The sequence below is a fragment of the Apaloderma vittatum genome, unplaced genomic scaffold (genome assembly GCF_000703405.1).
Source record: "Apaloderma vittatum isolate BGI_N311 unplaced genomic scaffold, ASM70340v1 scaffold37802, whole genome shotgun sequence".
Lineage (NCBI taxonomy): Eukaryota > Metazoa > Chordata > Aves > Trogoniformes > Trogonidae > Apaloderma > Apaloderma vittatum.
In genome coordinates this window covers 33,785-59,816 of record NW_009705975.1, presented here as the reverse complement: position 1 = coordinate 59,816, position 26,032 = coordinate 33,785, and the positions used below count along the sequence as shown (strand labels likewise).

General features: G+C 38.1%; 1 protein-coding gene across 1 annotated transcript in view; it reads left to right on the top strand.

The window, feature by feature from the left end:
* LOC104271058 (transcription factor 12-like) overlaps positions 1-26,032 on the top strand; it is a gene marked incomplete at its 3' end in the record, with an annotated part of 89,459 nt that overhangs the window by 39,307 nt on the left and 24,120 nt on the right. The window contains exons 3-5 of the mRNA XM_009865609.1: positions 2,967-3,040; positions 6,366-6,434; positions 16,743-16,845. Of these exons, the coding sequence (XP_009863911.1) occupies positions 2,967-3,040; positions 6,366-6,434; positions 16,743-16,845 (246 nt within the window). The remainder of the gene's footprint in view (positions 1-2,966; positions 3,041-6,365; positions 6,435-16,742; positions 16,846-26,032) is intronic.

Here is a 26,032-nt window from a genome sequence, read left to right as displayed (position 1 = left end):
AGACCTTTGTAACACGCAGTTGTTCAATTTCCCCCTTTTTTGCATTGCCTGAACAGATTGAGATACTGCAGCCTTTCCCTGTGCCCCATGTTTTTCAGTGTTCTGCTAACTGTCACAGCTTTCTTGTGCCCTTTAACATCTGTGATGAATTAGTGGATACTGGAATTGGACACCACATTTCCTTGTGGAAGGGGTTATATGAAGGTGATGATCCCTGTGGTTCCTCCGTTCTGTTTTACGTTTCCCAGGAAAGAGCTTGAACCCTTTTGATGACACTTTTGCTTTTGAGACTTTATTGAATTTGTTACCAAAGATGACTCCTGCATTTGTTCTTACTATGTGTTCCCCCTTCAAGCTCTTTTCCCATCTGGAAGGTGTATCTTATGCTCCTGGCTCGTTCAAGTTGAGCTACTGTTGGCTCTATTAGAGTATGCATTGGTTGGTTCTGCCCAGCCTGCTGGTCATCTTGTCTCTCGCAGCATTTGATTTTTTTTTCATGTATCATTAGTGGGAAAAACTAGTGTACAAACCAGAACAGATTCCTTAGGCACAGTCATAGATCCATTCCTGATTTCCTGGTTGGGTGTTTTTGGCTACCTGGTTCTCCGTTCGGTTGCTGTGTGCTATGTTGGTGGGGCCCAGGGGCAGCAGGGCTGTTGTTCCAAGTCAAATCCAGATGTCAGGCAGCAGGAAGTCAGAGTGCTGGTATTCTGTAGCCTTCAAAGAGCTTCTAAAGTGTGAATGCATGTGCCTCCTGTGCAAATTCTGATTAAAGGGGAAGTCTAGATTCAAACCTGTTTTGGACTTGTAAGAAAAGAAGAAATGCTGCATGAGAAGGAGCAAAAAGACACCTGGCAGAAGAAGGAAGAGTGTTGATATTACTGACTACTCAAGCTCACTGTACTGGGCTTTTTTGGAAGAAAGAATTCTGGGAACTATTTAGAAATGAATTTTCCTTTTCATCTTAAACTGTTACATTTTGGTTTAGAACAGTTTCTTTAAACAATTTTTTTGCATAATTCAAATGGTAGAATTAAAATACAGGAATTTTTAGCTCTGCATGTGCTGCATTATCAGAAGCTTAACCTAAGTCCGTATGTCCTACCGACTCAAATTTTTAAATGAGTAACATGTTTTCACTGACTCGGGTCATGCATCTAAACACTCTATGCATAACCATTATCTATTGACATATTTCCCAAAGGGGCTGATATAATGTACTGTGTCTTAGACTTTCCCAAAGACTGTCTTGCAGGAAGATATTTTTCCTTTCTCCCCCCCCCCCCCGCTCTATCTATACTTATGAAACTAAAGCAATGGATATGGTAATCATTGGATTACTAGCACTGTTGTTTCTGGCAGAAAAGAGTCAGTTGTGCCAGAAGATTACTTTTGCCTTTGTCAGTGCCAGCCACGACTCTTTACTCAGCTTCTGGATCAGTGACAATGAACCAGCAGCAATGCTGTCAGCTGCAGAATGCAGCGAACTTCCACAAGCTGCTGGCTCCATGTACTGGTGGCTCTGCGCTTCCAAAGAGCGTTCTCCAGCCTTGAGGATCTCTCCAGCAGGACAAAAAAGGTGTCTGTGGTTTTCATCTGGGTGTCTGTACTGCACTTACAGTTTAACGTGCTTTCTGTGGACTTTGTCAAAAAAGTATTTTGTAGCTTTATAACATGCATTTCTTGAGGAAATAATAATTAGAATACTGCATAGATAGTTATTCACAGTAAATTTTTGCATTTTATTTTGTACTGTGGCAAGACTGAGATACAGACATGAAAATTCTGTAGTTGCAATGTAAAGTTAGGGTTTAGGGATTAACTTGCACTCACCTTTTATTTATAAATAATGATACTTCTTATTTATAAATTATGACATAAAACTTCATAAATCGTTTATACTATACATCACATGAGAAAAAGTTATGCTCTATATCAAAACTATGAGAGAAGTGTGAGTGATGGGGAGATAATGAGTTGTGGTTGTTAGGTCAAAGTGCATAGAAATCTGCAATTTAGGGTGGAAATGTTCCACCCATTAAAAAAATAATCTTAAGATACTAGAATAGTGGCCTTATCCCATATGATTGAATTGACTATAGGAATTAAGGTACTTTGCAATTGGTGGATTTGGAATATGGTTTAAAGATGATTTGACAAATTACCTTTGAATAGAAAGTAATTGGAGAAAGTGTTGGCAACAATATTTCCAATTGTTGGCTAGATAGTTACACAGGGTATGTAATGTGATAATTGAGTTTAAAGATCTCCCTGTTTTTTCCTTCCCCTTCCTCTTTTGATCTGTAACCTGGATTTGCATAAAGGGAACTGATTCTAAAAGAACCGTTACAAAGTCAAAAAAGATTCCTGTTTTAGTAGGGCAGACACCATGAGTCTCTGGGGGTTTTTAAGACATTGAATAATAACCAGTCTGCTTTGCCTTTTCCCTCCTTTATGCTAAAATATCTTACATGTCATGTAAAGACCAAGCAGAGGAAATAATTTTGCACATTTTACAATACTTAAGCAAGACATGAGAGCAAAGAGTAGATAACAAGTCTGTGTTCCACAGTATGTGCTGCAATATTCAGTGCTTAAGATGTGGGAAAGATCAGGCTGTGCAAAAAGCTAGATTAACATCATTGTGCTTGTTACATTACTTGTGCTAATTTCTTATGGATTGGGTAGAGCAGGCACTGCAGATTGGCAAATCTTGCCTTTTTATGCTCCTGTTTTCGGCAGCTGCAGGTGTCCAAATGAGTAGGTTGCTTTGTAGCCAGCTTCATTAATGAGAAAACTGTTCATCTTAAGTTTGGGTTTTAGAAATACTTTTTTTAAGTATACAGAAGTGTAGGAATTTGCTTCAAGTATATGGAAGCGGATTAACTTGCTTTCAGGTTGTATCAGAGAACATGATGCTTTTGTTATCTTTTCTTATAGGTTTGTATTTTTCTTCTTATTGCTAGGTATGGATGAGCGAACAGGTGCCACATCCTGGGGAACAAGCAGTCAGCCAAGTCCTTCATATGAATCTTCAAGGGTAAGGTTCTCACGTAGTAATTCATAGCGAAAATTTATGGGAATGTACAATGAAAATCAGCAGATGATTTGGCAGTGTTTTTGAAGGGTAGGCTCCTTTAAATACACAGACTGGCATCTTTTACACACTTTAATGACTTTGATATGCTGCAATAGTGATGCAGATTTCTAAGGCTAAAAAAATGTATAGTTTAGAATTTATGAAAGTAGACTGTACAGTACTGTATACTTGAATGTTGAGCATCCATATTACTTGCCTTATGGTCAGAAAATGAAAATGGAAGTCATGCTACTTACTCAGGAGCAGGTTTTGGGGGGGAGGGTAGGGAACGCTTCCTCTCCATTAACGTTAGCCAGCCATAGTAGGTGCTGTGTCGTGATGTTGGAGAGAGGCTTCTCTTTTAAAAAATCTTCCTCCTGTTCCTATTGCAGCTTCATCCATCCTGCTTATTGAGCTAAAGGTTTTTGATAGTATGTAATATCCTAAAATAACATTGCTTTTTTGAAACCCAATTTAATGATCAAAAGCAAGCTTTCACCTTAGTAAATCACATTTCCCTCTCATCTATTTGATTTTCTTTTTATGGCTATCTACTCCCTAAAAAGCCAACGAGCTAAGCAACCAATGAATTAATTACTAGAAATACACAGCATAACTGATGGGCCTAGTGTAAATAATCTGCTCTGATTTCAGTACCCTTGAGCCAGAGAGCTGTGGTAGCTCTTGCAGCTTTCTCTGCCTGGGGAATCAAGTGGGCAGGCTGCAAGGTCTTGTCCAGTGCACTGGGCACTGTGAAGGACGTTGCTTTGGAAGAGAGCACTAGAAAGATTTATCTTGAAGTCCTAATTTTTCCCTTGATCTTCAGTAAATAAAGTTTTTCTTTTCTTTTAAGTATAATTTATGTGTTGCAGAAGTATTTCTGTGCCTAAGAAATGACACGTTCTTTTAAAAAATCCTACATGATTTGAGGCAGCAAGCCCAGCCTTTAGGTGTCTTTTCTACATTTAAGATGAAATTTTGTTAGGCAGCTGTAAGTAACTCATATTCTTGTTGTAAGTATTTGATATTTTAACACTCATTTATGATGTTGTTGATCAATTTTAATCAATCATGAGTTAAGCTCATCTAACTGGAACTTGAACTTGTGGTTCATCAGCTGTGTGAATATATTAATCACATTTGGGTTTTTTATACTAGAGTATCAGCCAGCTACCATTCTAATAATGTAAAGTCAGGGTGCCTGGTGTGTTGGTCTTTTTTGTTTATTTGTTATTTAGATTTTTGTGTTTGTTTTTGAGTGTTTTTGTTGTGGTGTTTTTTCTGTAACTAAAGGTCATGGATAGGAAATTTAAACACTGGTCAGGAATCGAACCCTTCTAAAATTATACCATTGTAACTGAAAGCTAGTAATAAAGGCAGATGCTAAAAATCATAGAGATCAGTGCTATTTGGGTGTGTCATTAAGAAAAGCAAATGTAAATATATGTTTATCTTGAGCCTACGGAACGCTTCAGGAAAAATATGCGAAATCCTTGTATGTGTCAGATGTCCCTTTCCCCCCTCCGCAGCTGGAACTTGGACTTAAAATACTTCATATTAAGAAAAATTATGAGAGACAGAAAGACAAAAAGAAATTTATCCTTCCAGAAAACAATTCTTGCTAAATTGAAATTTATATTAGGATAGTTTCAACTAAAGCCAGTTGGACTTCAGATAAGCTGAATATATTGTTAAGAATTGAAAAACTAACTGAAGGTTAGGAGATTTTGAAAATGCTGACATGTAGATTTATTTCCCTTCTTGTATTTGTGGCTGAATTTAGTGATTTTATAGTATGACTTTCTGTGCATCAGTTTAAAATTTAGAACAGAAGATTGAATACTTGCATGCAAACTTTCTTGATTTATAAACTAAAAATGAAATAATCAGGTTCATCTCTTCCCTCTCTCTCCTAGAACAATGCTTTGTATGCTTTGTCTTCCTTTTTTAAAAAAAAAAATAATAATTTGTTCGTGTACTGTTGAGGCAGTAAATCTTTATTCACTTCAGTAGAGGATTTCTTTTATCTAAAGGCAGGAGACATCACATGAGGGGAAAAACCCACACCCAATAGTCCTAAATTCTAGTGAAATGTTGTTATAAGTTGAATATTTTTAGAAGTGTCTCTACAATAACTTTCTTCTTGGAAAATCTGCTAAACGATACCCATTTAAGAGCACAGAACGTGATGTTAGACTGTCTGTAAAGCTTCTGCCTGGGGTCAGCTGGGCTCTGAGCTGTTGGCTGCGCCGTGCTGAAGCACCGGTAAGGCAGCGGTTCCTCCCAGGCTTCCTGACCCGATAGTAGATGCTGGTAGGTTTAGATTGTCCTGAGAGCCCAATGTGGTTGGGTTGTCTTAGGAGGCGTCAGCCTTTGGTGCTGGACTTTGAAAGATCACCAAACGTGCATCCCCTTGGTTTTATGTAGTTTGTCATCTTCATGCGCTGAGGAGTAAGGAAGGCCTGTCCCACAGGCTCAGTATAGATGTTAGGCGGAACTGCTGTACAGTGGCTAGCCAAAGGAATTCGGAGGGTTTGGCTGGTGAATATAGATCTTTGCCCAGACCTTCAGTACACCTAGAAATTTGATAGTGGGAGGGGGAAAACCCCTAACTTTCTGTAGAGGTCCTGCATGAAGCAATAACGAATGGTGCCTGGGATGTCTTTTAAATGACTCTTGCAGGAAAACTCCATTCCTGTGTTTTCACTAACAAAGTGATGAGCAGCAGAAATATATATTGCCTATACAGAGATTTGGTAATGGTTAAGAGGCATGAATTAATTCCTCCCATTGCCATGTTCTTCAAAATGTGGAACACAAGTTCTCTTCTGCATTGAAATAACTGAAAAAGTTCTGGACTTTGTTTACCAGTCTAAGTCAATTTTACATGCATAAATTTTGAGTAAGATATATGGTCTTTAATTTTTTGTTTTCTTTCAACTAATGAGACACATCACACTACTGGTTCAGAATTTTGATTACAGCTAAGTTCTGACTACTGCTTCATGTGCTGCCAGAGCAGATTCCTCTTAGGGAAGAGCTAAAATGAGCGTGTGGGTCTGTATTGTAAGAATATAGAGCAGTTTCTCAGGAGGGAGAGCAAATGATACACTTAGCTTTTTACATTACTAAGTTATTCTTTGTGGTGACTAGCCTGCAGAGTTTAAGTAAGTTATAATATGCTTGCATCTTCAACTTTAGTTTCAAAATCCAGTGCATTTTCCCATAATTTCAATACAGAATACTATTCTTGTCCTAATTGTTCCTACTACTTGCCTGTTTACAGGAAAATGGTAGTCTTCACGGAAAAAGCTCAGACCTCTCAGCGGACATAGAAAAGTTGAAACCTCAAGAGGTACCACTTTTATTTTATCTTATGTGTGGTTTCGTTATTTTGGTTTGTTTTTTTTTTTTAAATTTGTGTGCAGCCTACTGCTGGAGTGGTCTTTGAAGGGTCACAATATTGTGACCACATGATTTAACAACTGAAATTGTCAGCCTCATATTGGCTGGAACTTCCAGAGGCACAAAAAGATAAGCAATTTTCAATTAAACAAAATCGGAATTTGCTGGTAGTTAAGTTCGTGCCTGTTAAAGGCTGATTAAATTAGATGGTGGAAGAGTGGCTAAAGGAGAGCTTCCTTTGCCATTCTTTGCCAACTCCTGCCAAAGGTCTGTTCAGGTCAGTAACAGATGGTCTGATTGTGTCCAGCAATGATGCTTAAGGAAGGAGTGTAAGTGTAGGGCAAAAGTTTTGCCACCTTTACTGTTGTGCTCTTACAGCAAAGCCCGGCACTTAGGGGCTTAGGACCTTTTGGGTATTTTTATAGCTGTTGGTAGACTTGTTCTCTGCAAGTTACGAATTTTGCTGACTTTGGTTACAGTTTTGGTGATAATTGCAAGCATTTTGTGGCAGAAATCTTGATGACTCTTAAACGTGCTGACTGATGATTTAATTAATGTCCACTGTGTGTTCTGAATAGTAGTGATTGGTTGTTACGGCTATACTTCATAATTTTCCTTTTTAACATCTTTAACATCTTTATTTTACATACTGCTTATAAGTCTCTCCTCAGCCGTATCGAAAAAGTGTAATCTGTTGGCCCCTCTGCTTGTATAGTAACTTCTCCTTGCCTGTGGTTAGTTCTCGGTGCTGTTCTCTGAATCTTTCTGTGTCTTCTCTATAGCTGTGGAGTTAGGGCGATTACACCTGCATGCACTTGTCGAGATGAGAGCGTACCATCAATTTCTATGTGGCATAATGATACTTTTGTTCTCTGTTCCTTTCTTGGTCATTACCAAGTTTGACAGTTTTTTGACTGTCACTGAGTTCTGAAGTGATACTGTTTCCAAAACTGCAGAAAAATTAAGATTATTTTTTTCTTACGTTGCATGGTGGTTACCGCATTTCTTCTGCACCAAATTTTATCTGATGTTTTACTGCTAATTTCACGGAGAACTAGCTTTGCAACTCTACATTAATTAGGATTATTTGTTTTGGTTTTTTTTATCCACTCACTTTACTTGCTTTGCTCACATGCTCTTTTTCATGTGTTCATGGAATTGTTGAACAATGTTGATCTGAATACACTTTTCGGGGGAGATGAGGAAGACAAGTTGGTGACTTCTTTTCACTGTGAACACTGGACGTATATTCCTGTGCTTGGAGCAGAGTGCTTGTTTATGTATTTTAATATTTTGATCCACAATGAATTCACAAAAGAGGCTTCTCTCATATCCCATAGCAGTCAAATTTATTTTACGAGACTATGGTAATGCCTTTTTAAAAGCTAAAGTAACTCTTGTTTCAATACCTTTTTTTCTAACATTGAAGGCTGAGAGTCACTGCGGGCTTGAGAAGACCCTATATGAAAACCTTCTCTTTTCTTTATCTGGTAATGTTAAATAGTGTTCTGACACTGGAAGAGCAGTGGGTAGTTGGATTAGAATTGTCTGTGGTGATCTTAAATTCATGAAAAGGTACCTGTTGAGGTGTGACATCTGCATGCAAAATTGCTTTTGCATAGGCCAAACATGTTGTTAGAGAAATGAATCATTTGAAAAATATATCTCTTATGTGGGGAAGAGAAGTAAAGAGAAAAGTAGGAAAGCTTTATTTCTAGAGGAATAATTCAGGAATAATAAGTCAGTGGAGCTCTATGAAGGGATGGTCTCCCTTATTCTTGAATGATTATGCTGAAGTCCATCTCTACAATATTGTGTCAATTTTGTGTGCCTTGTACTGCTTGTTTTCTTCCAACTCTCCAATCTTGCTTTTACTTCTGTCTATAACAGCAGTGGGATTTCAGTGAATATCTTGTGGTTAATGTATGCTAGTCCCTTCCTTATCTGAGAGATAGAGAGCTGGAGATATTTTTGCATGTGTCCATAATCCCTTGCATTAGAAGGGTAGCTGGCTCTTAGCGTATGTTGCAGGGGACTGTAAAGCTGCTTTTTGAAAACCTTGCTCTACTGAGCAATTCAAAGCAAATTCTGATGTATTTGAACCGAGTAGCATGTTTGATGGACAATAACATGTTGCCCTTATAGCACTTGCAGGCTTTGTCTTCCTGTTGTGAGATGCTTGTGAACTTTTTAGCTTTCTGTGGGAGTTGTAATTAATACTCATAGTCTAGCAAAAAAATTGGTGTAATTGCTTTTTGGGGGATAAACATTGTATTTTAATTAAACATTTTTCTACTGTAGTTTTTATTGCAGTGTGGCTAATGATTGCTTTTATTTCATGAAGAACAATGCTTTGTGAGGTTTTCTTCCATTATTTTGATTTTGTTGTAACATGTCTTTGAAATAAAGGGAGCAAGTTTTTCATCTGTTTAGATTGCTGTCTCCCAAATAAAAAATATTTTTCATAAGACATTTCCTTGCTGAATAGCCTTTTTATATACACACACATAATAAGTTTAACAGTTAAAAAATTAGCATAAATTAGCTGAGGTTTTTTTCTTCCAAAATCTGAACTGGGGGTGTTCCAGCATGTATATTGCACTAAAAGCTGTGAGTGTACATTTTGACCTGATTTAACATAAAATCTAGCTCCAGTACTGAGTATGCAGTTTATCCTGCTTTTCATTTACATAATTCTGCTATGTATCTACTTGAAGCCAGAGCTGAACTGTTAAGGAGACCACTGCTAGATTTAGATGGTTTTGTAGCGTCAGTCAACAGGTTTTCAACAGGTTATGCCCTCTATTACATGTAAAATACTCAGACCTAAATTGGAACCCAGAATACTATATGCCCAAACTCTTCTTCCCACCCCCTACTAGTAGTACTTTTAGTTTGCAAAGAAGTCAAAAAATAGTAATGAGATGGCAGATTTTGAAATAGCATTTTATACCTCTTAATCTCAGGTACATAACAAGAAAGGAAGCTGTTAAATAACAAAACAAGACAAGAGGGACACAGAAATACAGTAAGTGTTATGAGACTGTTGTATTCGTGTCCTTTTTGTCCTCCGTTGGTTCTTTTTGTGGGGGAGGGAGATTATTTGGCGGTTCTTCTAGTTATTTGCTTTTCCTGATGTATTCTCTAAGTAAGCAGATGATTCAGTGTGAAATCAAAGCCAAATTTAAATATTCCATATTCAGTGCACAAGCCACTTTGGCAAATGCAGCTTACTTCTGAAATTTAAGTTCTGAATGCCTTAGTTAGGTTTTTAAGTATTGTCTTTAAACATTTATTATATGTTGACTATACTTGTATTATTTTATTTCCTGGGTTATAGCTTAGATAAAACCTAGAAAAATCTGGTTTCAGTTATGTGAGCTATATTGGAGAAGCAGGCTTTTGGTGTCGTTTTTATCTGTTGTTATTTTTATTGCAACTACCTATCATTGAAATTAGCATTGGAATCTGTTCACAAATTAGTTTTCCATGTGGCCAGGGAATTGTCCCATTACATATCATGTTGATATTTGTCCCACAAGAGTTTAGAGAGGTATAATTGACCATTGGGTTTAGCTGCTTAAAATCAGATTCATTGTTCGCTAAATTAACTTCCTGGAAATGGATTTAGATCTGGAGAAAACGGTGATCATTTCAAAATAGATTCCTTGCTCAATGTGTTATGTCTCCCTCCCCTTTCCAAAGCTCTACCAGGCTAAAAAAAAAAATAAACCATATTTTCAGCTGTCCTTATATTCCATTCCTGCACACATAGTTCCCCATGTATTTCAAGTTGATACGGAACTAAGCTGATGGATGTTTTTGGAACTGTTACAAAGTACATAACTTAGGGTGACACTTGGAGGATACTTGTGAAAACTCTCTTGACTTTTCTGAGTAATACCTGGAATCTGGGGTAGTGAGGTCTGCCTTTTTTCCTGCCATGTAGCTGGTGACCAAGTAACATAGAAAACTTAATTTCCGTCTTCAGGATACTGTGGCGTGACTTGCTGACAGTGTAAGGGAATCAGTTAAAACTGGAAAGTGTACAGCTCCTTGCTTCTGGTGCAGTTGGGTGATCTCCTTCAGCTAACTGCACTCATTCCTCTGGTTAATAAGAATTACTCAAGTTCCTTGTGTGATAAAGCGAGACGGGGTTGAAGTATTGTTAGGTTTCAACAGGCTGGGAGATGGCATGGGCAGAGGCTGCGGAGGGGAGTGGTATTTGTTTCTGCTTGGTCTCTTAAGTTGTGGGTTGCAGCAGGCAGCCGATAGTAATATGGATTTAATGGTCCAAGGAGCGTGGGCAGTCTCCCATCATCATCTGTCTCCTCCGTTACTTTTTTGTCAGAAGTATACCCGAGAACCTCTTCCTCACACTGAATACTTTGTAAAATCATTCTGGTCGCTGCTTAGAAGCAATGTTGTTCCCAACTGGTAGTTTTCTTCAAGACTGTTAGTCATGTAAATGGAATTGTACCATGACTTGTGGCAATGTGATGTTTATTGGTGTTTGGTTAAGATAAATTGGTGTAGTGCAGGTGATCCTCAAGGCACAAAGCTTTTTTAGCTTACTTTCATTCTTGCGAGGTTCTTCCTGATCCATGTGTTCCATAGACACAGCCAGGTTTTGGCTCTGCAGTCATTCCTCTAGAAGATGCTGGCAAATAGGTAGATGCAATGACTAAAAATACTCTTTCCAAAACAAAATGGGTGTTTATCTCTGGAAATATACATAATCACATAATCCATAATCTTTTAAATGAGCTAGGACACCTTGGCATGGCTATTGCCCAGAGATTCTTGCCTAATCTTCAGTCAGTGACTCACCCCAGTGTTCCTGGGTGCAGTCAGTCTCTCTGGGTCTGTCTAGCTGTCTCTGCATCTTTCTCTCCTCACTTCCCCTGCCTGCTGTTTTTTTCCCTTCTTTTTTTTTGTCTTGAGAACTCTCAGATTAGTTTGCAGAGGCAGATAATTCACAAATGAAGTGGATTTCAGCACTAGATTCCTTGTCGTTTAGATGACTTTTGCCTGATTCATATGATCATAGCCAAACTTAGCTTGGAAGGGACCTCAGTATTCCCAAGTTTTAAGGAATTAATATTTGTTAGTTAAGGTCAGCCAAACTATGTAAGTCAAGGAATTGGAAGCAGCAGTCATTGAATTCAATCTTTTGGTCTGTTAGCCACATCAAACTGTAAAGTCTTAAGTTTAAAGGCAATAATGAGCTATATTATAAATTGCCAGAATGGAAATACCCACTTATTGATCCTGCAGCTTGTTTATGAGCCCCAACTAGGTCCAATTTTGGTCTATTCCCACGGACTTGTGTAGGAAAGGGTTTGGGGATAAGGAAGGAGACAAAGGAAAAAAGGTCTATTTTCTCTTGAGCAAATAAAATGCAGTGAGATGAGAAAGTTGCACCATGTAGTTATTGCATCCACTTTGTTTTTCAAATTTACCCTGAAGTGGAAATAGGATGTTGTGCTTATTTAAAAACAAAACCAAGCAACCCACAACTTGAGTTAGTGTCAGGAGTACAGTTTTGCTTATGCTTGGACAAATCCTGGTGTGACTTCAGAAAATAATTACTAAGGGACTTATTTTTATGTTTTTGAAGTGGAAGCAAAAGGGAGAGACAATCCTACAGAAGCCCTAGAACCAGTGCACTGAAAAGGAGCAGGACCAGTGAGTGAGCTGGGGAGGCTTTTTGGCTTGTTCTTGTGTTAGTTCTGTGATTGGCTTAAACCAAAATGAACTTTAATGGTCAGTGAAAGACATCAAGTTGTGGGAGGTTAATTACCATTTTGTTTTGTAAAGTGGGGCATGGACTTACTATGTCAGGCCTTCCCTTATGGTTTGGTAAAAATGCCTATTAAGGACTGTGTTTTCTCTGTTTTTTTCAGTTTCCTCTTCTGGATCTTACAGAATAATACGTTCTGTAAGGTAACATTCAGGTGTTTTGCATACAACTATTTATGATTTTGTAAATAGTATCCGATTTTTACTTGGTTTGGCTCTGTTAGCATACCTGTGCATAGAGAATCCTCCTCTACCTACAGGTAAAGGCTAAATCCCTTGAACACGTGGGGCATCTTACGCAGAAGATGTGGGAATGAATGAAAACTGTTGCAACTGTTGGTTTTTATTGATGGATGGATAGAGGTAGTTTACTGAAATGATTAGAGGACATCTCTTTAACCCAATGCAATACCTGAAAAATTAATAAAGTGTTCGAGCATTCAGTGTTGAGAGTGCCTTTGCTACTCAGTTACATGGCAGTGCTAATTAGCAGTAGTCTTTCAGCTGCATTTCATGACAGGAATTATGAGTAGAGAGTACTTGTTGCTTTTATTTGTAGATGTATCTGACTTTGTCTTTCTGATCACAAATGTGCAGTCAGACTGAAATCCAGAGAGGCCTGTTACAGATAGCCCCATTTGACTTTATTTGGGCTATAAAAATACAGAAAGAAAAGTTTTGTCTTGCTTTGAGAAGGTTAAAGCTTGCTTTTGTAGTAGCTATGTAAGAGGTTAGAACAAGCAAGATGGTTTTGAGTTTACGGCTCTGGCATCTAATCACATTCAAACCCAGTTTTCTTTCTGTAAACAGAAAAATGCCTTGAGCTCTCTGCAGCCCTTTCAGAATAGAGTGCTCAGAACAGAAAATAAATTCGTCCCGTTTTGCAGGCTTTTTGCCAGTTATTCACAAAACACTTGGGCAGTGCACTCAGATGCATGCTAATCCACTGGTACATTTGCGGAGGAGCAAAGGTGGCAGAAATGGCTCCATGTACTCAGCGTGGAGCATCTCCTTCCAGCCTCTCGATGTCAAACTTGCTTGCAGGTAACAGTAGGTGGCAGTCTTCCAAGGGGCTTTGGAAGACCACCTGTGGTCCAAAGAATGACATCACCAGCCTGTTCCAGTAGAGTCAGGTCAGAGTATATATCATTGAATAGTTCTTTCCAAGAGGGAGAATAGCTTTTGGCATAACTAATTAACTCCTGTTTCTGCTTGGCAATCTGGGTAGGATCAAGTGGAGCCCCCTTTCAGAGAGCAGTCTTCAAAATTGCCATGAACTGAAATTTCCTTCCTTTCTCAGAAAGTGTGAAAGAAATTTGGCAGTATACAGATTTGAGAAATTCATGCATATTCCCCCTCCCTTCCATTGGTTTTGCCATGAGGGATAAGTTCAGATGCCAGCGGATGGTGTCTTCTCTTAGTTACTCAGTCATGCAGGTGGGATGTACCTTTTAACTAACCACTCTCCTTCATTGGTGTTGCAAACAGACTTCTTAAGGCTCTCAACTGCATTCATCTTTAAGCAGTAAACGTATATTGGCAATTTGCACTGTCATATTTGTTAAATACATTTTTAAGCTGTGATTGTATGAGTAGAAACTTCCAGGAGCTTTTCAGAAACTCTTGGAAGCTTTCAAAGTTTTCATCTGTGATTGATTACAGCTCTTCCCAGTAGAACTTTTTACTGTTTATTATGTAAGTTAACAGTACGGATGTAAAAACAAGGAATGGTATCAGGAATGCAATTTTATTTGAAGTACAGCTTAAATGTGAAGAATGCTGTGAAATAACTCTGTGTAATTTAAATCATTGTCCTTAGAGATCATCTCATTTTGCTTAATTTGCTTTTGTGAAGCGCAAAAGAAGTTTGTTAAATCAAAACTGCATGTGTTTGTGGTTATTTTGTATTCATTTACTGTGGGAGAGTTACATGTGAGAATCAGCCCAGGGTTTCTAATCCCAAATAAAACTCTGCTGCTTGAGCTGATAATCCATAACTCACTGCTAAGACTGAATAACTGGTGTCAAGGATGGTGGCCAGTTTAAGACCTCTTTACGTAGCCCACTGTAGGTGAAGGCTGAGAGAGGTTACATTTGCCCAAGTGTAGATTCTGTAGTGCATGACAAAGAATGGAGTGCCCGGCATAACTGATTTTAGTTAGGAACTGAGTTCAAATGCAGAAAAAAGCAATTTTGATTTAAAGTGCTTGCATACACCTTAGTGCCTTTCCCCGCATATAGTAAGGGTTTTGTTTTCTATGACTTCAGTGTTGTGAAGGACTTCTTGGAGCATTTTTCAGGTAGTTCAAGTAGTCGATTTGTCTAGTGGTGTAGAAATGTGGTAACTGGGTGCAAGTGTGTTCTGTGAAACTGAGAGGGTGTGTGAAAGGAACATGATGCAAAAAAGTATTTGAAGGAATTCTGATGATAGAAGGGAAAACATTTTCTGTGGAAACTACCCACTCAGTTCTTCAGTTCCTTTATTTTTTGGAGGGATATGCAGTTTTAGCTTGAGGAGGAGCATTATTAATCTTGTGCATTAGGTAGATTGTGCTGCATGATGTGGAATCATGTATGAAATGAGTGTTCCTCATGTTATATTTTCAGTAGTTTTATTATTTACTTTGTAAAGAAAGATCTCTTGAAGATTTCAGGTTTTGGGGCTCATCTAGGTACCACTTTCTGAATGTCTGAGAGATTAATTCTCTCCTTTCACTGATAGTGTCCTTTCTAGTTTCTTCTTTTAAAATTACAATATGAAGCGTACTGTCTTAGGCTTTTAAAAAAACCCAGTAATGAGTATAAGCAGGGAGCGAAATCGGGAGCTATCTGCTTAGAAGCTTTATTTTTTTTGTCCTCTATTTGCAATTATTTGTTTCTTTATTCAGCAGATTTAATTTCTTTTTTGTTTCACTTCAGCATAAAAATAAACCACATGTGGTGACCTTAGCTAGGAGCCACTCCATTTCCTCGGCAGCTGCTCCTACATGCTGCTTGTCTGACAGACGTGGCTAGGTCATGGTTACCAGAGGACACCCTTGTGGTCATAACCAAGTTGTAAATGTCACTGAGATTGTTTCTGAATGCCTATCACATGTGTATCGCCGATTCTGAAGTAGATAAAGTCAGCCAAAGATTCATGTGGGAGCTGGGACTCCCAGAAGATTACTTTTAAAGCCAAATAGCAGCAAGAGCTGTGACATGCATCCGTAAGCAGCGGTAGCAATTTGACAGTTATTTAGCCCTCGGTTACCAGCCCTGTGGTAGAACTGACAGCACGCCTGCACAGATAGTGAGGCCTGTTTCAGCCCCATTAATGGTGTCTTGAATGCAAGCCTGCAGCCTGAAAAAATGAGAAATGTTCAGTGATTGATGATTTTATAGTCCCAGGGCACTTGGGGTGGTTTCTGGTAGCTGTGAACAATTTTCACCCCCTTGCTTAATTAGGCCTGAGCTGAAGGTTTCTCTCTGCCAGAGTTAGAGAAATGAGTAAGTGGGAATTTTCAGATAAGGTTTACAAAATGTTTTTCAATGTTGGCCACAAAGGAGGTGCAATTCTGAGTGCCAGGTCTGTCGTGTTTTGGTACAGAGTAAGTGATGTGGTGCACATCTGATCAGTCTGAATGGCAAATACCATATTCATGCCTTTTATATGGAAAAACTGAAAGCATTTTGAAATACGCAAAAGAGAATTTTATATAATTGGGTTAATTAGATAATATGTGCAGGGCTTCTGTATTTTCTGTCTCTATACCTTTGGCACAAGCTTTCAATAAGCCACTGTTACCTGACTGCATAAGGGTCACTGTGAACCTGCTAAGTTGGCTATCCTAATGCTAGAAAAGTACAAAACCATATTTCAGTTTGAGCACTTGTTTGCAAATCAAAGTGCCAAAGTTGATTGTTTAATCACTATTTGAAAGTAAACCTTTTGTCAGTGAGCTATGCTGTTTGGTAACACGATAGTGCCAAAATGCCTATTAATCTGTAACACTGATAGCAAGCAACAAGGGAATTGATTTGCACTAACATTTTTTCCTAACTTCAGTGTCTTTTCCTGACCTTTTTACTGTGTTGTTTTGTTAATGCAGATAGAAACCTTAGGGGGAAAAACCTATCAGTTGTGAGTTCTTCAGCCTGATTTTACTCTCAGTGGTTAACAACTTAACACTAAGAGGATTCAAATATCAAAATATCTTGGTACTATTCAAATATTGTCCATGAGGACACAGCTTATTAAGAAATTATGTGGCTTCTTTTTGATGGGGGAAAAAGAAAAGAAGGGGAGAAAGTAAGATGTGGGCAGGCGGTAATTTCTGTGAGATAGACCCGAAAGCCAACTTTTGTGATTAATGACCAATTGTGACTCTGCACATTTAATTAGGAAAGTGTCATTGCACTCAATTAGCTGGGCTGCCAAATAATCTGTTTAATACTCTGGTCTTTTTTTCTCTAGGGTTTTGCAGACAGTCCTCATTACAGTGATCACTTGAATGACAGTCGATTAGGGCCCCATGAAGGATTGTCCCCGACACCTTTCATGAACTCAAATCTGATGGGTAAGTAGGTAATTCTTTACGAGTATCCCCTCAAAGCCTCTTTGGTCAGAAAGAGACATTTTTCATTCTCTTGTCTAGGCCTGACATGTCAAGCATCTGGAAGTTACTCTGTTTCTTATAGCAACACCGACTTTACTATTGAAATCTCTTTATGTTGGGCAAATTTCTCGAAGGCCATTGTCCAGGACTTTTTAGAAGAAGTATTCACCTAGATTTTCTCTGGTTGATCTATAAAGCTGATATACTTTGATTTGATTTTTATGTTTCTCCTGTAATTTTAAAATAATTTTAAAGTTGAATTTTCCTAAACTTTTCTGCTGAGAAAACAATCTAGACCAGTTTTTAATTTGTGCATTTAAAAGAAGTAATAATCATTTTTCTAACACTATCAATTTCTAAGCTACCTACCAACTTACTTTAGACATGTCTTCAGTTAATGATTTGAGGACTTCTTATTTTTCATTTTCTAAGATATAGATGCAAACTCTTGGTTTTGCTTGGCAGATGTTACTGCTTCTAGAGCTCTGGGTATCCCAACATTTTCTGCTTTTGGCAGAATCAAGAAACAGAATGTGCATGATATTGTGGGCTTAGGTATTGAAACCTGCACTTTTGTGTTAGCTGAAACGTTATTTACTGATGACATTGTTTGAAACCCTTCACCCTATTTAAGTTTGCAGCATGAAAATGTTGGTTTCAAAATATTTATTATTTTGGCAATTCGTGGTCTTGGGATGAATTTTTTTTTTTTCTTGCATCTTAAACTTAGGGATGGCTCTGAATGTTCTGAGTTTGTACATTTGACATTGTTTTGCTTATGTTTCTGCGCCGTGTAGACATGACCTATTTTGCGATCTCAGTATTGTCCTTTTAAGACATAGCCATGGTAATCTAAGTGGATTACCTAAATCCAAATCCTGGTGGTCTGCAATTTCTTTTGGAAATCTTTCTACTTTGCTCAGTCTTTGTTTACTACTTTAATTTTCTCTGAAATAGAGGCAGACAAAGCTCAGCTATTGCTGAAAACAGAATTTCATTTAAACCTTCATATATGAACCTCAAAATATGTAATTTTAAAATTACCATCTCTGTAGTCTTTGTTTAGAGAAGAGTACATGTCAATTGGTAAGTGATACTTATATCTGAAGACAGTAAAGCTAAAATGTAGTTTCTTAGTTCTTTTCATAAAGCAGAGTAGAACTTCCCCACAATACTCGTTCACATATGTTGTCTTTGTTTAAATATGGGAGACTAAGAAGACAAGTTACTTCAATTCCTTCTCCAGTAGTTTGATCTCTAAAATGTATAAAATGGCTCTAGGTTTTGTAGCTGATACTGATTTTATTTTGCTAAAATAAATAGCAAAGTTTTCATTTATTTTTTTTAATTTCTGTTATTGAAGGCAAACTACCTGCATATGCTTTGAGTCATCCAAGTTCAAAACAATATATGCCTTTAAATATATGAAGAAAATAAATGGTGCAACTCTGTCTTTTTCAGTCTTATTGAAAAGATGGCTGGGTGATTCCATTAGACTTAATAGAATTACATCATTAATACAGATTTGGGAAGAAGCCTCCATTGAGATTGTTTTGTAGAGAGAATTAATGAATTGCAAGGCTTGTGTGTCAGTCACCCAAAGCAGTTGTGAACTGAAATAGTTTTGTAATGCTTTATGGCTGACAGTCTCTTAGAAGTAATTAGAGAAGGCTTTGGGTATATATCTCTAAGAAATGTACACCTCAAAACTCTGGAAGTATGCTTTTACAAGTATTCCACCTGTGATTTTCAGTTTGTCATAATGAAGAAGTCTATAGTAATTTTATTTATCTTAAAGTGTAGGATGCAGTTTTGTATATCATATTGTCACGTCATGAATTTTTGCACCGTATCTTAAGTTGATGCTGAAAGTTTGGAGAGGGGAATGATAAAAGATACATAAAAACATGATTAGTACTTTTCTTTGCAGTAGTACCACTTTCAATGTTTGTTTTTTCTTGTCTATTATTGTAAATAAAAATGAGACTACTTCTTGGGCTTTTTAGACAAAAAATATATTACACAGTTTGTTAGTATCAAATCATGGACGTGTTCCCATAAACAGCATCAAAACATCCATTTTGTTAGTTTTTGTAGATGATTTTTAATGCATTGATTGATTATTCTGTGATCTCAGAGGTTAAAAGGAGATGGAGGCTAAGAACCCAAACCTGATGAGCTTATAGGAAATATCTCACTAGACTAATAGGAGTGATGGAGCATCTGGAGTTCCACGTTGAAGATCTAAGAAGCACGTACCTTCTAACATTTAATTATGACTGAAATACATCTCTGAAACAGTTAAACTATTATAAAAAACCAAACCAAACCAAACGAGCAACAACATATTTCACCATTGCTGTCAACACTTAAGAGCACCATTAAAAGAACGAATTGTGTGTCAAGGGGATGTTGTTATTTTGTGTATTACGTTCAGCCGTAAGCATATTTGCCTGAAGAGATAGTGGATTATAAAGTGCCACTGTCTTTCATGATGGAGCTCTCAAACATTTTAATGATCTTGTACATTGCAAAAGAGAGAAATTTTGTCTAACAAGAGTTGATAATGATTCAATAATGAACAATTTGCCACAGAAAGATGCATTTCCATATTCATTTAGATATTTTTTGAAGTGTTTTGCAGAGGAAGTAAAGCTATTATGTTGGATTTGTTAGTGTTCTTTACTAATGAATTCCAGAATTATCCTGTTGATTTGTTAGTATAAAAAAAGAAGGGCCATTGCTTGTATTTTAAGTAAAGCCACTGAATCCTCTTGGCACCAGTATAGTCTGCTGGTATCCATAGAGATATGTAGAAAATCAGACTAAGATGTATTGGTGGTATTGTAGCTCCATTTAGACTTGATAATCTTTGCTTATTCAACACTTTCTGTTTTAATTACATTCTAGAAAACTATTCGCAGGGGTATGAGATTCTTTTCTCTGTAATTATGCTGCCTTTTAGTACTCTGCACTTGCAAGCAGGGGTCAGTTTTTGCTAGGACTCTTCAAGCATGTGGCATTGTATCTCCTGTTGTACTGTTCTCTGGACTTTATTCTACTGAGGTTTTCTACTTCTGCTTACCAGAAAGATGGAAAGCAGATCATTCTTGAGTATAGTTTAAAGGGAAGGGGTCCATCCTGAAAATTTGAAGTGGGTGACTTAATTTCTTTTCTGTCTGCCTTTGCAAAACTTCTGTGATCCATGCTTGTCTGTACCCTACACAGTTCTGCAAGCTTGTAGACGATGAAAAAATTGCTTGAAAATTTAGTCAATATTGAGTGAAAAGGTAGGGACTGAATGTAAGCTTGCAGTGTTGAAATTAGTCCCTTGAAGTAGAAAGAGAGAGTGTTCTTTTAAGCACACTTCTGTGTTTTCCCATTATTTTAACTAGTTGCTTTACAATTAAATTGGGTTAAATTTGAGAACTCTAGGTGTTCCTAAGTTAGCTACAGGATTTGAAGTCTTGTCAGTCAAGATAACCAGAACCCGCCATAATAAAAAACTCTGAATATGTGGGAATGGAGGGGTTTAGATCATTTGCATCTTTCTGACCTCACCTCACTGACTCCAACAGACCAGCTGCAGGGTTGTATTTACTAGTTTATTTCGTGTGATGGGTTGATGTTGTAACACTCATCTCTGTTAGTAAGCTAATGAGGTGGTGACTGCGCTCCTAACAAACTAATTTCTGCTTCATGCTGTGTATGGCAGTGATGTTTTCTTACAGCCTTGCTCTTAAGAGTACGGAGGACCTGACGGTGCAGGGAAGTCAAGACACGCATTGGTCAGTATTTACAAGGGAAGGACTTGAAGCTTATTACAATAATTAGAGCTATAAAAGATTCAGATTGTTCATCAAAATATCGTTTCTTATACTATGAATATAAAGGGTAACTCTGACTCTTGTCTTTATTGAAATAAATAGGTGAAAGACCCAAACATGGTGCTCTCTAATGGAAGAGTACATTTTGAGATTTTTGTAGTGTGCCTTCCTTATATACATATAGATATTTCCCACTTATTTTATCCTCTATCAATGCTTAACTGTAGCAGGTGGTTAACAGGTGTGTGGAGTGAAGGATAGCAGGAGTGGAGAAGTGCTTGATGGGTTGAAGCCAAATTCCAGGAATTTTCAAAGGTAGTCTTGAGAGATAGTGTGAAACTAAAGACTCGTTTTGTGGATTAACCGTGTGTATAAGCTGTTGATATCTGGATTGGAATGCCTTCTGATTTTAGAGTTACTGTTCACTTAACTGACTTTATTGCCTGTGATGGTTTGTAAGAAAGACTGTGCTTCTGCCGGTGCAGTGTGTTTTTCAAGCTGATGAAATTATTAAAGTATTTTTAAAGAGGAACATTAGGGACATTTTTTGAAACAACATAGTAAATAGCTGACGCCTCTGGTAGCTTTCCAGTACTGATGCTGTTCTTGAACAGGTGATGTAAGCCTTTTAAATGTTAATTTGGGAAAGGTTCTCCTTAGCAAGAGGAAAGACTTTTGAACATTAAAATACAATTAAAAGAAGGCATGCATCTGAAATGTTTCTAATTTAAGAATCTAACGATTCTTCAGGTAAACTGATAGTTTTCTTCCTCGGTAGCACTTCAGTAAAAGAATTTTGGAATCTAAGCAATAGATCTTGTTACCAAATGACTTTATGATGGTAAAGGCAGTAGTAGGAAGCAAGCAAGGGTGAGTAGTTATTAAAATGGGAAATGTTAAGAATGATGCTATTTTAAGTTTTTGCTAGGAATCTTGTTTTAATTACCTTCTAGGAGGGGACAGGGCAGACGAAAGTAGTGAGTTGGCAGACCTTGTATATGTCCAAAGCAATTGTTAGATTTCCTTGAATTGCCTTTTGTAGTCATTACTAATTTAACGCGAATAGAATAGGCATCACGATGGAAATTATCTCCAGAGACATGAGTAATGGCAAGATTGGTCTGAAATAATTTATATATAGTTAGAACAGTATTAACTTGGAGAATGGTGGGGGCAGAATATTTTGTATTCTCCAGAGAATTCATTAGTAAGAAAGAAGGAAATGACAAAATAGGGGTGCAACAAAGATGGACAAGTTCATCTCATTTTACAGGAGTAGAGGAGTAAGTTGAAAGAAAATTGCAAAAGGATAGCTAGTAAGCTTCACATAGTGCATAATTATCTGTGAAATATTATTGGAGACTAAGAGCTCAGAAAACCTTTTCTTAGTAAAAGAGATGCAAGTATAAGTTCAGCCACGAATACTTAGGGGTACCAGTCTCCTGCTCTAAGACAGAGGGTCTCCCACAAACCATAGATTGTAAACTTCCTGTGATGGGGAAATTCCTTGAAATTCACCTTAAGGTAACTGGTATCATGCAGTTTCATAGCATTTTGTTTACGTTTTATCAAATCATTTATTGTCTTGATTATTAAATCTAAAAATATCAGGGTGCTGATTCATCTATATAGAATACATTTATGGCTCTTTTTCCCAAAGTAAGTGTTGCTATTGCTTCAGCCCCGTAAAGCTTCATGTTTTGTTGCCCCAGATAGGCTTTCATATTTTTTAAAAAATTTTTTACAAATCATTGCCTATAATGAATCTGGCAAATGGAAGATTTACATCTAATTTTCCTTCTAAGAATGTTTGTTTTCCTTTTGGGGCGTGTCACTGTGCTTAATTGCTTGACGCTATTTTTATATGATATTACAGATTAGCTAAAAGCCTGGTGTGAACTGTGTAGTATTTTGGGGTTTATAATGAAAATTTCAAACCCAAAGCTAAATTTCAATGTTTCCTTCCTCTGCTAGAAAATCATATATATAATTTGTTTAATATATGAATATATAAAATCTCCATAAATAAATTGAGATCTGTTTTCGTGGTTGGTTTGTTCGTTTAAAATGCTAACCATCCTTTTGTTGTGGGGTGTTTCTACATCTGGCTGCGCCCTGGCTCTGTGGCGTGTAGGGCAGAGGCAGGCTCTTGTCAGTCATACGGGTAAAACCTCAGACCTGCCGTGCTGGTTACTGCCAGCACAGGCCACTGATCTGCAGGCTGAAGCTTTTTAGAGTTGTGATGTTTTGTATCTGTTGGTACAGTTTCAGGTTTGTCTTACTTTTTCTTTTTTTCCCCAGGTATTGCATTAAATAAATTCTGCTCACACCAAAGAATTGCTCTCATCTATTCTTCATTTTCCTTTTGTGAAAGCTAATGGGTTTCTGGGAAATTAAATTACACAGTCGTTTAGTGACAATGTTAAGTGCAGGGCATTTTTACCCTTGGGTTTTTGCTCACCAGAGTGTATGTTAAGCTTAGTTTTTCCCTTCTGTTTACGGTAATATTTCAGTCAAATGGCTTTCTTAACATTTCTTTACATACAGTCGTTCCTCAAGGCCTTCTGCAGATGTTGCGGGAGGTTCATCTCCTCTGTAACGCTGTGCTGGAGCAGGTGTCTGCTTGTGCTCTCTCCCCCTTGAGACTTTCGTCTTGTTCCTGGTTAGCAGCTGTGGCAGAGGGGCCCTGACCTCCTCCTCAGGTGGTGCTCAGGTGTGGGTCTGGCAGGTAGATGTGGGGTCAGGGTCGCAGCTGCCCCCTCGCCGCCGGCAGCAGCCCCGGACCCGTTCCTCACTGCTGGCGAGGGGTGCGCAGGTGCACGGCATCGGGCCCCCCCGCTCCCTGCCCGGGATCTGCTCACTGTGTGAGCACAGCGGCAGGGCAGCGAGGCAGCTGATCCTTTGCCAGTATGGGTAGTGTTGTGCAAGTTCGGAAGACTTATAGTCTCCTAATTAGCATTGGAGCTGTTTCCAGGCTAAGTCTGCAATGCTGTCGTTCAAGGGGAAAAAAAACAAAACAAAAAAACCCCAGAAATATTTTCTTTCTGGAAAGTAATAAAGTGAAGAAATCTGTGCTTGAAATTCCATCAGACTGCATGATTTAACATTGTACAAGAAAGAGCTGCTGATACCTTTTCCCTGGATGCTACCAGTGCCACCAGTACCTCACAGCACCCGTACGAGTCCCTGCAAACACACCCCGTGTCCCTGAGCAGAACTTGCCGTCCCGGTGGCCTCAGGCAGCGGCGCTGCTTGTACTAGGCACTAATGGGAGAAGAAATGGGACCCGGTGCTGATCGTGTTGGAGGGAGTTGAAATGATGTTTCTTCCTTCAAAAAAGACTTGCACATAAAGCTGGAGGTGGTTTATTTCATACTAAGTACTTCTGAATTGCCAGCCTGGAAATTTAAACATGCAAGTCCATGACTTTTAAATTTTGAAATATTTTAGGTCTGATATAATTTGTTCTGCAAAGCTTGTTTTTTAGTTAATGCAGTCTGATACGTTTGGGTGTTGATTTATTCACAGTGTACTCTGCCTCTGAAAAGGGGAATAAATGGTAATCTGATGAAATTTTTAAGTCTTGCTTCTCCTCTTTGTTAGAACATGTCAGTTTAGCCGCTGTAGGGTATGTTTATCTGTTACAACGCTCATCAGTGCATGAAATGCTGAAAGGGCGTATTTCTCTCCTGTGGTTCCTGCCATCCCTGGGCACTTGTAGATGTGTTCCAGAGGATGGGATCAGCTGGGTGAAGCTGTGGGATTTGAAATTTCAGTCTGTCTGAAGGCGCCAGCCTCCTTTCCAGGGAGAATGGAGGAGGGGATGATTCTTTCCCATGCTGGTGATGTAACTTTCCCATGAGGCAGTTGCTTAGGGATCTACATAATAACTATTATCCTGTTCAAATAGGAGACTGTAGAAAGCTCACTGGTGATTAAAAGATAATTTTGTAATTTTTCATGGCTTGTCTTTGTTTTGCAATAAAGATGTTTGCTTATCGCCAGGTGCATAAAAATCATTTACTTAATCTCTATTTCATTCCATTAATTTCTTTTCGTTCTTGCATGCATGTAGCTGCAACCTGTCAGTTGCTGGCAGTCCAGTTTTTTTAATAAATGCAGCAGCCTGTATCCAGTGATTAAATTGTAAACTATCAACCAAAATGTCCTAACTAGGCTGCTTGTGCCAAAACAAGTGGCTGTTGTGATCTGGGTTGTTGTAGTATTTGCATTAATACGATCTGAAGTTGTTAATAGTTTTCTTTAGAGTCCATATTTTAGTGAGTCAGATGTTTCGTTGCTGCTGGAAACTCGACTTTTAGATACACAGATACTCAAAGGGGGAAGCAAAACAGAAGAAATTGAATAAGTGAGCCTGTAAGAGATGTAATTTTATTATTTAGGTGCTTGGAGGTGTTGCACCTCTAATGCTGTTGTTTTTGTAAGTTGCCAGTGACCAATGCATTTTCCATAGAGTTAGGCTGCTGGAAGTGTGCAGTGCTTCAGCTATGTAGGGGATTAATGGAACAAGTATCATCAAAGGAAAATAATATTTATTTCTTTTTAATATGGTTTTGAGACTAATGTCTAGACACTTTCACTTCAGTCCAATATTGTGTCAAACTTTTGTTTCTGAAAAGTGGGTGAAAGATTTTGGTGTAAGAGAAGTATGCCGAAGACCAGAGGAACTGCAGCTTGTTCCATTAAGCAGTGGTAACGTCTTGCTTGCTTGGTTGCTGTCCTTTTGCGTTTCTCTCACAGCCAGCAGCGCTGTGCCTCTCAGGTGGGTGCTCAGCTTCTCTCATTCTAAGGTGTGTAACGTGTGTTGGGAAGTCAGCTGAAAATTCTGCGGAGTTATTTCTTGGGCATCCGGGTGGAGGGTCACTTTGAGAAATAGAAACTTTGTTATCTTTACGTGCGGAAGATTCACCAGGATGGCATTTGGTGGAGGGAGGATGCTGTTTGATTGGGTTTTTTTCTGGAAGGCACAGGGATCCCCCATCTGAAGATGAAACAGGAGAGAGAGTTGATACATCGTTCTGTGTGATGTTGTGTTATGTACAGAATTCAAGAAACTGACATTTGGGATTACTCCTACTGATTCCTTTAAAGAAAGCAGTAGCCTTAAGTTCAGTGATAAAATGCAAAGTGTTCGTTGAAATGGGAACGGGGAAGAAACACAGTGATTACTATTAAAGTAAGGTGAGACTGATTTTTATAGTTTTTCGTAAAACTGCTTAGGTCTGGCCATGAGCCTTAAAGCTGATTGGGAGCCAAGTGCATTAAATATCTAATGTGTAAATGTGAAATGTGTAAATTCA